The sequence below is a fragment of the Stegodyphus dumicola genome, chromosome 2, assembly GCF_044657685.1.
Source record: "Stegodyphus dumicola isolate Sdum_Otavi_A_Nest chromosome 2, ASM4465768v1".
NCBI lineage: Eukaryota > Metazoa > Arthropoda > Arachnida > Araneae > Eresidae > Stegodyphus > Stegodyphus dumicola.
This window is the reverse complement of record NC_140769.1, coordinates 251,298,218-251,312,744: the sequence shown is the minus strand read 5'-3', so window position 1 is coordinate 251,312,744 and position 14,527 is coordinate 251,298,218. Positions and strand designations below refer to the sequence as shown.

Below are 14,527 nucleotides of genomic sequence, written 5' to 3'. Positions count from 1 at the left end.
ATAAACTTCATTTGGAAATCATGCCTTTGCTCCATCGATCAATCCAATGGAACAAAGGTAGGAATTTTACGATGATTTTTTTATCCTTAAGTACGCATAGGAGTGAAAAACACTGCAAAGTTACACAATGAAATACAGTAAGTAAATTCTAGAAGACTACACTTAATAATAGTTTATTAATAATCAAAATTCTCTTTGAAAGCCTTTGGTAGCTTCCATAATACTTACAAGCATAACGCCGACAAGGCGTCTCTGCCTTTACATAACATATCACGTGGCTACACTTGGTACACTGCGGAGGCGTCCGGGCCAGCAAATACATTTAAAAGACAGATTTCAACAAAGAACCAAATTAAAAATATGTGTTGAATTTTGAAACTTTCGCTATGAAACGTTGTATTATCATTAGAATTATGTGTGTATACGTCCACACTTAAAATTAAAAACTAATTTTAAAGTTTAAACAAAGGAATAAACAGAAAAATTACTCCAAGCAAAATTGCCTATTAACAATAAATTGCAGGTTTTCAAAGCATTTTTACAAGATTTTAATTCTAAAAATATCATTTACTGTGTATAATTAGTGTAATGAGCTTTATGAAGTATTTCATTGCAAACATATGCTAATATGTCGATTTTATGATAAGTGGAACTTTAAAATAATGTTTTAAACGGAAATTTTTTATTTATAAATTAACAACTGAAAAAAATATTAAATTAGTTTTCGTACAAATCCTTCACCACGTTATTAGTAAATTATATTATCTCACTTCACTATTATCTGTATTTGATAGTTAAAATATTTGCCATCAAAAATATTTTAAGAGTGAATACGATTCGGTTTGCGGCGCTTCTATTGCAAATGCAGTGTATCTATTTCATGAAAATGAGGCCCACCAGCGGCCGAGCGGTAAAGTCGCTGAACACTGGTAGTTCGGTCCGAGGTTCGAATCCCGCGAACGGGTTGGCTGCATGGGCGTTTTCGTGGTTTTCCCCATGTGTAACGTATATACGAGTCAATTTCCCTTAGAAAGTCCTCCACGAAGGCATCCCTCATCTTAGGCAGATAGCCCTCGAGGCTTTGCCATAATCACACACACACATGAAAATGAATAAATTTCTCATGCCTGAAATGATTAAAATTCAAATGATTATTTTTGTGCTTTTTTATGAGATATTTGTGTTAAAATTATAGTAATAAAACAACAGTTGAATGTAATATACAGTAACAGCATTCAACATTTTCTTATCAAGATACGGATGAACTGGATTCCAACCCTAAACTGAAGCTTGCGTTCAAGGAAGTAGCAGCGGAAGTCAGAAAATACATCGGTGTGGAAAATATGCCTCCACAGGATCAGGTTTTTGAAATAATTGGAAAGGTATGTCAAGGTTCATAATGTGATAACAAGTTCTATTCTTCAGTTAAAAAAATATCTACTTTAACCATTTACTGATAATTCTGGCGTAACTGTTTTAAATGTGCTTACTATTTATTTAGTACTTGTAAAATGTCAAGATGAGGGTAATACTCATTTAAAATATATTTTTTAAAGAATATTGTTCAATTTACTTAGTAGAAATAGACATGTAAAATATAGATCACGGATGTCAGTAATCTTATGTAGTATTTTTTAAATGGGCTTCTTTTCATCAGAAAGACATTTTACATTTCATGTGAATATTATACAATTCGTATCTGCTAAAGCTATATAATGTCAAGCTATATAATATTCATCTCATGAAACCGTATACCGTATGATGATTTAAGGTTAAGAAGTTAAAGTATATAAAACACAGAATTATTCCTTTATTGAGGATTTTACAAAATATCAATAAAGGAATACAAATCCTCAATAAAGGAATAGAATCTGTGTTATTATAAAACACAGATTCTATTCCTTTATTGAGGATTTTACAAAAGAATTTATTTTATGCATGAAAATCTACTAAATTATTAATTTAACCATCTTAGTCGGCGACTGGGAATAATAGTTTTAGTTCTTTAATCGGTGATCAGAAACGATGCTTGTATAAGTCGGTTCAATCAAATTTATGAACTGCTCTGAATTTTATTTATAGTTATTTATTACGAATACAAATTAGAAATTATATCTAAAATATCTAATCACAGGCAGTAACTTATATGTAGTAAAGATACTGAAAGGATGAGCCATTGTTGCTGTTGAATTCCTTGTGCAGAAAGTATTAGATCAAGAATTTTATCTCTTAAGAAGTGCATTTCTCAGTCTACAGTGAACATACATCTAAATGGATTCCGATGTAGTCGACGATCCGAGAAGGGATCGCATAAAACGAAAGCAAGATGGAAGGATATTGATCTCATTCTTCTGTTATGGATTGCCAATATAGTCTACAATCTGTCGTGGTATGCTTGATAACACAGTGAACCTAAGCCTTGCCATCACAATATCTAAAATGTCCAATCACTAAAATGGTGAGACAAACGGAAATATTTGCAATTGAATTTCACAGTTTATTCACATTATGAACGGCTTATATATAACTGAAAAAAAAAAAAAAAAAAAAGGTGAAAAGTTTCTACATAAAAGCATCATTACTGTTGCCATTTACCAATTACTAAAACAAAAATTGTGCTTAATTTCGAAGCTTCTTAATCATGTTCCTTCTTAATGAATAGGTAACAAAATGATGATAATACAAAGAATTTTCTTTTGAATAAATCCAGGTTGTAAATATTTTTTAAGAAATCTACCGTACGGCAGTAATTTGTTTTTGGCCAAATACTTCATTAATGTATTCAGTAACAGCTAACAAATTTATGCTATGTAGTTTTAATCTAGAGTGCATTATACAGTTGCGTAAAGTTTTTTTTATAAAAACTGAATTCAAAAAGGCGAGAAATGCTCTATAAGTCTTAAAGAAATTTCTTTATCTTAACCACCACAGGCAGAAAACTTATCTAGTTCGACGAGAAATTGTATCAAAAAGAATTGAAAACACCGAAAGTAATAATTTTCAACGTTCTTGCATAGCAATTCTATTTTACCTATTTTAATTTCGCGAAACCAAAAGCTGAACAAATTCAACTTAATGAATTGCTGAATTTTCTCAACAACATCTGGTTGAAACAAAGATAAATTTGCGCCAATTTCAAGAAAAACTAATATATTTGAGAAATAATTTTAATTTTAATGATAGGCAATGATGAAGCTTTCAGTTCTATCTGATATTTGCAATTTTGAAGTTTCTAAATTTTCACCATTTTTTTTTTGAAAACTTATGTTTGTACTGATTTTTAATTTTTTGGACTATTTTCTTAATTTTGAATTTTTTATGTGCTTTATGTCCCAAAATATGCATGGTGTTTAAAATTACTATTTTAGTAAGTCTCGTAAAATTTTCTTTACAAGTTTAAATGATAGTTGTGATCCCTCCTTTTGTTTCGATCATTAAATCCTCTGTAAGGATGATAGTTCTAACTTCATGTTGTCCCCGGCAGCTAGATACTTGATATTTGAGAAAAGCTGTACGAGTATTTCTGTGAAAAATTCCAGAACTGTAAGTTGTTTCATTTTGTGAAAATAAATTTTATCAGGCTATCTGGGGTTCAGTGTGCATTCAGTCCATTACGAATTCGTAAGCCCGTACAATAGTTAAATGATGATGTATGAATTTTCTTTAATATTCAAGTACCAAGTAAATTAGATGATACTTTTTATGTATTTCATTGATTTTTATATTATTAGGTAAGACATATATGTGCAGTGAAGATGATGAAATAAACATCGTGATTGATTTAAAAGTAACAAAATATTTGAAAATTACCTTTTAAAAATTTTGGAATGCGTTTACCTAAAATTGTACAATAATGTCTTTGATGATGCAAAGTAAAAGCAGAGATTCTCAATTAATTAATTTTTTTATGTCCATAAAGGAGAAAGAATTTAATCAACAAAAGACTTTCGGTCATAAGTAATATTGTATTACCGCGATTGTGAGCGCGATCTTTCCCATCCTCGGAGCTGGAAACTTCAGATTTCCTTCAGCAAGTCCTTATCTCGAAAACCTTTGATGACATGTATTGTCAATGGTGAGGTATATTTGTTAATGAATAGCAGTACACTAATATTCAAAATTACAAACTAATGCGGTTTTTCTGGAAATTTGGTCAATAATAAAGTGTCGGCAGGCAATACGTAATTGTACAAGGAGATGCGACAACGAAAGATTTTTTTAAGAAAACGTTGCCTTTTATTCCGCTCTTATTTCATTCGCGCGCACTGGTGATAAATCATAACATTTCTTTCAAACCTTTGTTAAATTTCGTAAGTAGTGCGTAAGAATGAATAACCACGAAATTTAGATGACAGACACATGAGAAGAATCATTGGCAGATATAGGAAGCAACCACTTGTTTCGCCAAGGGCAGGTCCGAGTTCATGTTCCAAGATAGTAGATGTAGTACGTTCATTACCATGTACAGTTTCTAAAAACAACTTCATTGGCCAAATCTATATCCTGAGGGCCTGGAAGAGGACGTCCAAGAGCTATGATGCTCAATGAAGATCGATATTTGTCTGTATCAGGCAGACCCAAAAGGACTGTTACAACAGCAGAGCTTTCTCATAAACTCTCTACTGCCCCTGGAATTTTACTTTCATCGAGTACTTTACTGTAAGGCTTCGCGAGAAAGAGCTTTTTGCCAGAAGATCAGCTGTTTCCTTTCGGCATACTCCATCATACAAAAGAACCTTCAACCTGGATTGAGCTTCAGTGAGTTTCATGATTCAACCTAGAGGCTTATTCTCAACATACGTTCTTCTAGAGAGAATCTTAGACGTGATAGTGTTCCTCTAACATCAGAGAAAAGAACCATTGTACAGTGAAAGTTTCATGCTGTACAGACCTCATTTCAGATGGTCGCACACCACCGTGTTTGACAGAGGCTCTTGGCCGGCTCGGAGGATAAAGAGACGATCTTAGAGGCATAGGTTCAAAGTTTCAGAAGCGCTGTTAAATTTTCGTTTCTCCCTATGAAGGAGATAGCGCTCGTCCATATAGAACTCAGCTAGGGAATGAATATCAGTTAAATGAAGATTTCGACAGATGGATTGACTACAAATATCCATACTTAAACTCGAGTGAAAAATTTCGAGATGCTTTTAAGAGTCCGAACCAAATCACCATCAGCTTCCAAAACCGTGCTGGTGCTGAAAATTGCCTTGGTTTAGTAAACGTTGAGCCTGCCGTAAGGATCCACCACTCATCAGCTGTTTCCCTAACACGTACCCTGAACAGTGTATGACTACTCGCTGTGAGACTTGTATGCTTTGCAGTTTTTAGCATTATTTTGAAAATTAAATTATTTGCATGCTGATTATATTTGTAAATTTCACATATTGTTCTGCATATTTAAATAATAAAATTTGTTAATATGTAAAATTTGTTATACATAGTATTAGTTGGAGCCATCTGGTTTTCAATCAATTGACTCTAGCATTTTGTAACACTTTTTCTCCAAAACGTTTTAGGTACTTTTCGGATACATAGCTAATGTTTCCCCCGCAGGATATTTTACAAAAATAAATGGATTTTATATTGGGTAAGTCATGTAATATTATTCTTATCTTTCTTATTGCAGAATATTAAATAAATCTTTCCCCAAGGATCGGGCATATTTTTAGTCTTTCAAAACACATATATTACTCCTACAGTAGAAATCAAATACAGTGAAGCTTCTCATGTCCAATATCTCTCAAATATGATCACTTCCGAAAGTAAACAGTATTTTAAAGAAAATAAATGAACATCATATAGTTCTAGTTTAATTTAATTATTCATTTCATTTGACCATCACCAGAATTCTAATTTATATAAGTTTAAATAGCGAGTGCATCTTATTATTAGAGAGGGTAAATTAACAACGCCGTCGATACAGCGATTCTACAATTCTTTGAAACCGAGTATCGTCAGGTGCTGTTCTGATACGAATTAGTGTGATTTGATCTATTTGTCATAAACTAGCATTGAGTGGAGTAACGCAGGCTGGAAAGGTGATTTTAAATATTTTATCTTAGTTGAAATGCTGCAAGTAATGATGGATATTTGTGTTAATTTTGGGATTTAGGTATAGTCTGCAAGTAACGAGGTTACAAGCAGTGTACTTCCTTGAGCAGCTGCTCCGTTCCAATCCGCAGCCTCACAGATAAAATGAATGCTGGCGAGTTCTGCATTCATCTAACGATGCTTACCGCTCAAAGTTCGCACAGCGAATGAAGATAAACGCTGCAGAATCCTTTCATCTCCCAGTCAAAAGTGCCCTGTTGCATCTCGGCTCGCCATTTCCGCACACATATTCTGTTTACAAAATCTGCTTGCTTCGACACCCTCTACCTGTCTATGCATTTCTCCCAGATATTTTTTAATCATAATGCCTATGAATAAGTTAATTACTCATATTCGTATAAACTACTGAAATAGAATAACATTTATATCCCTTTTTGAGTTACAGAATATTTTAATGGTGGAAAACTGGTTATTGAGGCTTGATTTTTGAAAACTGAAATCTTTTATGCATGTTTCATTGTGTACAGTATATCCTCTTGAACGTTTAAAATATTAGTTGTGTGTTTCTACCGCTCGGCACCAATATACTACATGTTTGCCTATCCTGGCAGATTGCTGATCACAACAACTCGATTTTCAGAAAGAATAAAATTGAACAAAACACAAGAAACAGCGAAGATATGCTTGCAAAAATTAATTGTAATGCAAATTTTTAATGACTCGAACACCGTTTGCAACTTGCAAAAGACCAAACTTCGTATTGGAAATACTGACCGCTGTTGGACTCATGGATCTGGCACAGCCTAATGGATAACCGTTTAGTCAGTAACAACAAAACTCTTTATCTCCCATAGTTTCCATAATATAAGTACTTTGATTACATTTAATTTCGTTTTATTTCTCTGTTTTCTCTCTCCCTATTAATTGTGTCGCTTTGAAACATAATTTTTCACTCTCTTCTTATCAGGTTATGTCCTCAAAAGGAGAACGCAGTTCGTTAAAGTGCAAGTCAAAATTGAATTTACGTCGAAAGCCTAATCCAAGTATGGAAGGGTGTGTAATATTTTCTACACAAGCCGTGTGATGGTAGACGGCACTTCAAAACGTGATGTTTAGATTTAATTTTCCATCAATGTTGATTTTATTCGCGGACAAATTCTGGACAGTAAGGCAAGGCGGCGTCCACATAAGTTTACGTTCCAATTGTTGAGCCAAATCTTTTCGGATGATGGTGACATTGGCTCCTGTATGGATGGTCATATTGTAAGAAACTCCAGTGATATGTTCCATGATGAAATATTCATAACTGCTGCCATTGATTTCAGAAATCTCAAAGTGTTTTAAGATGGGGCTTCGCATTATCTTTCATTCTCCGCTTCGCGAGATGGCCACTAAATTGTTTCTTGCGTCCTTGCTACGATGCGGTCTTACCTTCCCTGCCCTTGTTATTTTGCTGTTCCTTCGTACGTGGCTTTCAACACTGCTGTTCTAGCACTTTAGGATTGGATTTCTGTCATCCTATTCTGTATCAAGATCTTGATCCACTGGGTTTTGGTCTTTAGCAACTCTGATTGGGTGGCAGTCTCTTGAAATGCTTGCTGGGTTGCCTCGAATTCCATGTCGTACACTAAAGCGCTTTTTTATATCCTTCACATCCGCCATTCGCAGGGCTTTTTGAATCTCAGGATCCGGGATGCCATCGATGAAGTACTGCAGGGACAACATTTTCCTTGTTTCTGATGGGTAGTCTAAAAAGGCGAGGTGAGACAGCCTTTCAACATCCGTGGAGAACTCCTGGAGTGTTCCCATGGGCTTCTGTTAACGGGATTTTGATTGAAGCCTGCTGTAGCCTTTTAAGCATTTGTCCCCAAAGGCGCAGGTCCAACTTGCCGACTAGAACTTCGAAATCTGGCCTCTGGTTTTCGGGAAGAGTCTGAAGGATATTCGAAACGTTTGGTTTCAAAGAAGCGTCGAGATGACAGGCCTTAGCTTGGAAATCCCATCCATTTGCTTTCCGCCACTATAGGGAGATTTTAAATAACGGCGGCTATAGTCTTTGAACACTTATCCCCAAAGAGCAGCTCCAATGCCCAGAATAGAGCTTTGAAATCTAGCGTCTGGTTTCCGGGCAGAGTATATCCGCTGCGTCCGCTCTCAAAGAAGCGGCGGGGTTACAGGCCTAGCCTTGGGAATTCCATCCATTTGCGCCCACCACTATTGAAAATTGAGTTTTGTATATTTGCTAAGAGGTCCTGCCATCATATATGGATAGCTTTAGAGAAAGGTGAGAAGACAAGGCTAGGAATTAAAATACGTCAGAATTTTTTCCTGCTGTTAATTATGGATTTCTTTAAGATATCAACTTCCTTGGCGACTGCAGAAGAAACTCTGTAATCAATTTTTTTAGGCATCAGAAACTGTTTCTTCGATTTGTTGTTTGACAGGAGGACCGTTTTTTCCAATTCGGTGTTCAGCAGCAGATAACCTTTCTTCAATTTTTCCAGGCTTCTTTTCAACCTTGCCTGTTCTGCCTTATACAGCTTGAAGTTTGTTTTCTATTATGGCACTAATTTTTCTTTTCATTTCCTCTTGGCATGATTCAGTCTTTTTTTGCAGTACCTTGTCTGCCCCTTCAATATTTTCTTGGCCCATTTCGTTTCTTCTGGGCCTTTCAACTCTCCTTTCAATACAGAAAAAGCTGCCGCCTGCTGTCTCAGTTGTTCAGCCGTCCCTCTTGTCACTCGCATTTAATCTCGCTTCTATGAACTAACTACGAGGCGTATTCGAAAACTAAGTACCGTTTTGGAAAAAAAAAAAAAAAAAAAAAAAGTAAAACAATTTTTTCGAATCCAATTTTATTTTTACATGAAAATACATGTCTTAAACTATTTTTCAACATAGTTTCCGCCAACGATCAAACACTTGCCATAGCGGGTGACCAGGTTTTGTATACCATCGTCAAAGAAACTTATCGCCAGTTTTGATAACCACGACTCCACAGCATTTTTCGTGTCATCGTCAAATCCAAAGCGCTTGCCACCAAGCTCGCGCTTCATGTGCAGGAACAAGTGATAGTCGGAAGGCACCAAGTCCGGGCTGTACGGCGGGTGATCGAACTGCTCCCAATGAAACTGTCGAATTAACGATTGAGTGAAACCAGCAGTATGGGGCCGAGCATTGTCATGGAGCAACACAATTCCTTTACTGAGCATTCCTCTTCGTTTGTTTTGAATGGCACGCCTTAGTTTTGTTAAAGTCTCACAATATCGTGCCGCATTAATGGCTTCACCTCTGGGAAGAAATTCAGTAAGCAAAACGCCTTTCCTATCCCAGAAGACAGTGCACATGATTTTTTGTGATGACAGTGTCACTTTGAACTTTTGTTTTTTCGGAGAATGAGTGTGTGTCCACTCCATCGATTGTTGTTTCGATTCTGGTGTGAAATGACACACCCAAGTTTCATCACCTGTCACAATGTGGTTTAAAACGTTTTCTCCCTCATCACTGTACCGCGTGAGAAATGTCAGGGCACTACCAAGTCGCTTTGTTTTGTGAACATCAGTGAGCATTTTTTGAACCCATCGGGAACACAGTTTGCGATAATTCAAGCGGTCAGACACAATTTCGAACAAAACAGTACGTGAAATTTGTGGAAATGCCTCTGAAAGAGTTGTCATTGTGAAGCGTCTGTTCTCATGAAATGCTTCATCAACTTTCCATACCAAATCATCGGTGACAACAGAAGGCCGACCACTCCGAGCCTCGGCGTGGACATTTGTTCGACCTGCATTAAACATTCTTACCCACCTTTCTCACCATTCTATTATTTATCGCTTATTCACCGTAAACATCTGTCACTTGACGATAAATTTCGGCCGGTTTAACATTCCTCGCGTTCAAAAATTTAATCACGGCACGAATCTCACAGTCAGCGGGAGAACTAATTGTCTTAAACATTTTGAATGTGCACAGCAAACTGAAAACACAACATAGAGCAACCAAAATGGCGACAATTGAAAGTGAATAAGAAAGACTAGTGCGCATGCGCGGAACGCCTACCACAGCGCTGCAACGGCGCTAGAATGAAACTGTACTTAATTTCCGAATACGTTACGTAATTACGAAGAGGTTCGTAATGGATTGAATACACACAAAACGGATGGCAACTTGATAAAATTTATTTTCTCAAAAGAAACATTTTACAGTTCTGGAACTGTCCTTAAAAATACTCGTACAGCTCTTCTCAGTTTAACACAGCTCTAGCAGTAGTTACCATTTCAAGCTACTAATAAAGTTAAACACACAACACAATTCAAAGCGGACTCAAAAACTGAAGCTCGCATGATCTCTCAGTACTCCGAAGTCTGCTCTGAATAAAATAAAATATGAAAGTTCATGCTTTCCCCGATCTTAGACAGTTTTCCCTCGGCCGCCGAGAAATTTCTAGTATTCACCACTTCTCGAAATTACTGGAAGGCATAGATGTTCGGATACGTTTACAGTTACATAGAGAGATCAATTACAGTTATTCATTTCAGTATCAATTACAGTTCTACAGGGACGGGACCAATATGTTGCCAAAACCATCGCCAGCTCTACGATATCTCGCCAGTCAGCGAGATAGCTGTTTACTGCAATGTTAATAGACTTGCTGTTACAATTTTATTTTTCCTGGCAGAGCTTCGTATCTTCAGACTTTTAACATTATGTTATATATTCACATATAATGTCACAAAAATTATTTACATTTGTACAAAATTCGTAACTTTTTTTTTTTTTTTTTTTGTATTGGAACAATAACTGATTACTTTAACTGAAAGAAATTTCTTACACTTTTTCTAGATTTTCTCAGTTGAATAAGTCCTGTATACCAAATGCTTTGGTCACCGTAGAAGGTACTGATGCTAAGCTTCGTACTTTAAAAAAAATTGAGAAGAATATTAAAGCGGTAATAGTTTTAATTTATATCAAAAATATATTATTTTTAAGAAATGAAACATATTGCAATTCAAATTACTTTCGTTTTTATGTAACCTTTATATTATTTAAGAATCACATTACTAATTTTCATTACGTGCATTACAAATAAGCATGAAAGTTATTGCATGAACATAGGATTGTCATTTATGCCGTTTTTCTTTAGCTGAAGCTCAATAACTTTCACAAGGTTTGTGATATGGAATATGCGAAAATTTTTCTATCTTCATATCAGAAGAACTGCAAATGCAACGAATGTTCTTTGCCTTATGGGGTAAGTGAAATATAAACGATGTTTCATGCAAATGTATAGTTGGTTATTATCGAAACACACCGTCGATGATATCTCATTTTCATATAATTGGTCACGCTATATTCCAATTTGCATTTGTAATTCACATTTCTAAACTCTAAAATGCTGTTATCGAGAAATAACTAACTTATAATCTAAAACTTCTTAATGTTAACATTTTTGTTTCGCCAGAAAAACTTCCCGCTTTCTAACTTTGATTCTTTAATTGTTTATTTGATATGACAAAAACCTGGTAGAAGAAGATCCCTAAGGAAGATATACTTTCGTGAAAGGAATTTTCTAAGATAATCTGATTGGTTACAGATGAGGAAAACATATTAAAAAAAAAAAATCAGACAAGTGAGCATAACAACAACAACAAGACAATAGTCGACTTACACCCATTGCACTAAATTAGAAGACCGGACTGAGAAATGGATCTGGCAAACAATTCCTCAATCTAATGTGGTACGCAGTAGTTAAATTAGATGCGTTTTAAGCGTCTGTATAGGTTAAGTTGACTTTGAAATGTGTTTTAACACGCAGTAATATATTTCAGTTTAGGCTTATATTAATTCTCTTAATTTAATTGTATTTGTTTTCAGCTCTGAAAGTCATATTCATTAAGTTAAAATGCAATATTTGTTTTTTAATGCAAACCACATATCAGTGTATTATTTTACAATCCATTTATATATTATTCAATTAATGCCAGCAAGTTAAACAATACAATCTCCATATAAGAATTTAGCTTTGGTTATGTTAATATTATTTCCTGGAAAATATTTTACAGACATCTGTTCTTACAAAAATTATCGATGATACTAAAGCTCATCGTATCATTGAGAAATCTGAAATGTTACTGGAACTTTACAGTACTCTTTACTGTTTTCAAAGTGGTAAGTGATTTTTCCTGATGAAATATTTTCTTGTGTGTGTCTGTATATATATATAGATTAAAATAAAAATAAGATCAAAGGGAAAAAAAATTCTTATAGTTTTCAGATTTTATATTACGCTTAAAGAGGCGTTTTTTTTTTAATGTTTTGTGATTTACCTTTATTTATTAAATATCATGTTCTTTGCACTTAAAGTACATAAAATTGAATTCAGCAGCAATATCACAAAATAACTAAAAATAGCAAAACAACACATCTTTGGAATTTCCGATACACCATCTCGCGAGCTGGAGATAAAAAGTGCTTTTTTCCCGTGCAATGTTGCCATTGCTCGCTTTGAAATCGTGGAGTTTGTTAATAAAAAATTCGTTAAAATTTTACAAAATTTGAAATAGGTAATAAAACAAATTCGAAATTTAAAATTCGGGCTTCCAAATGCCCATGTTCGGTTGAAGAACTACCCTATTCAAAACTTGATGGCTCTAGGTACCGTCGTTTTTCATAGTACGAGAAGCATGCAGTCATTCAATGTGAAATTCACGCATTCATGCAGATTTTTAAATTTTCGGTTTCTTTAAATATAATACATGGCGATAATACTTGGTGGCAACAGTTTGAAAAGTGAACCAAAGCAGAAAGTGAAACGAGGCAAAATGCCGTTTTGAGACAAACAGCCCTTCGGGTCTAACGCTCCTTTGGGCTAATAAATTCTAATAAACCGAAAGATTTTAATTAAAGCAATTCGGATTTATTTATTTTTTTTTTTTTGAATTAAAAATTGTAAAAAGGGAGTGAGAAAAAATTTGTAAAGAAATGTAAAAATATGGCAAAAAAAGTTGTATTTGTAATTAAAACTTTTATAATTAATTAATTACTTAAATTTAATTAATTATCGATGACTTTATGACATCAGGTTAACTAACCATGGGGTGTTAACCTCTTACCATACTATCATTCAGTAATTAAGGAATTCTGATTAGGCGTTTCTGTTCTTAACTACTTGAAAGTATATTTAACTGAAAAAAATCAATAAATAAACTATCAAGCATTCATTACGCCTTTTTAGGATTAAAATTTCCAATTTAGATTTAAAATGTGTTTCAAAATTGTTTTGTGGAATATTAAATAATCTTAAAAGTTGAATCAAATTAAAAAACCGAAAAAATTGAAATGAAGATAAAGAATTAAAACTATTTAGGGTAAAATTACGTCATTTAATGCATAAATAATTACAAATAAAAGCAAAAGACCAAAATATTATTTACTAGAACAATTGTCTTCTATCTCTTAGAAATGAAATTTTTAAAATAGCTGTCCAACATAGGTATGGCAGTCCTTGGTCAAAGAACGTGTATGTAAAGAAAGCTTTCATAGACTTAATGTAAAGCAGTTTGAGACTTGAATAATAGACTCGTAGAATTTTGTTGCTCAAAATAAATAATCCATTAATTGATCTAGTTGTGCGGATCACTGATTTGATCTGCATGGCAAACAAATGGTATCACAGAATTTTGAACTCTTGACAAACGAGACTTTGACGTTCGACACCGACTCGACAACTATTTCGCCCATGCACAAAAAGGTATTAAGCCTACACCAGTTTGACGGCTATTTCGCGCATGCGCAAAAAAGTATTAAGGTTGGATGGATAGCCCCTGTAAAATAAACTTGGAGTATATTTTTCCCTCTGAGGTCTGTCGTAGCCAGTCTTGTTTGGCGAAGCTTTCATTCCTAACATACACGTTCTTTGCCTTGGCGAAGAGCTACACTTTTAAAGAAATGGCGATGTTAAATAATTACAACGTAGGACAGATTTGTTCTAAATGTGAAAAAGGGTTATAGTGTTTTAAGCCGAGTTGCCATAACCAGCGAATAATTCTGTGTATGATATGTTCGTTCTTGAAGTTTATTCAAAATGGTTCCAATGGCTGAAATAACCTAGATACTCTCTACACATGTTAATTATCAAGGTGTCCTGAAAAAGTTAGCTTTGATTATCCAAATAGATAAATTTCGTTACTAAAGAATATTGCTGATTGGTCTTTGTTAACAAAGAATGAAATCTGACGTGATTCTGAGAAAAGAATTGCCTTAGTAAAAATACTTATTTTTAAAAATTGGTAAGCTTTACTCTTAAAACCTACTTCTATCATTGTAGCTTAAGGAAAATGGTAAAATCGCTGAAACTGTTTAAAAAAGAATCGTAATCAATGTAATATTAATTCTGGCAAGAGGTTACGGAAACAGAAAAATAGTAGAATAAATAATCTTCACTCTAAATCGGCTAATTTAGCGTCTAATGAAATTG

General features: G+C 34.3%; 1 protein-coding gene across 2 annotated transcripts in view; it reads left to right on the top strand.

Annotated features, from left to right (window-relative positions):
• The window catches only part of LOC118194815 (histone-lysine N-methyltransferase SMYD3-like), a 65,854-nt gene that overhangs the window by 30,669 nt on the left and 20,658 nt on the right, over positions 1 to 14,527 (top strand). For both annotated transcript variants that reach the window (XM_035366023.2, XM_035366027.2), the window contains 5 exons: positions 1,255 to 1,382; positions 5,517 to 5,587; positions 10,894 to 10,999; positions 11,195 to 11,302; positions 12,114 to 12,219. In XM_035366023.2, coding sequence (XP_035221914.1) covers positions 1,255 to 1,382; positions 5,517 to 5,587; positions 10,894 to 10,999; positions 11,195 to 11,302; positions 12,114 to 12,219 — 519 coding nt within the window. The remainder of the gene's footprint in view (positions 1 to 1,254; positions 1,383 to 5,516; positions 5,588 to 10,893; positions 11,000 to 11,194; positions 11,303 to 12,113; positions 12,220 to 14,527) is intronic.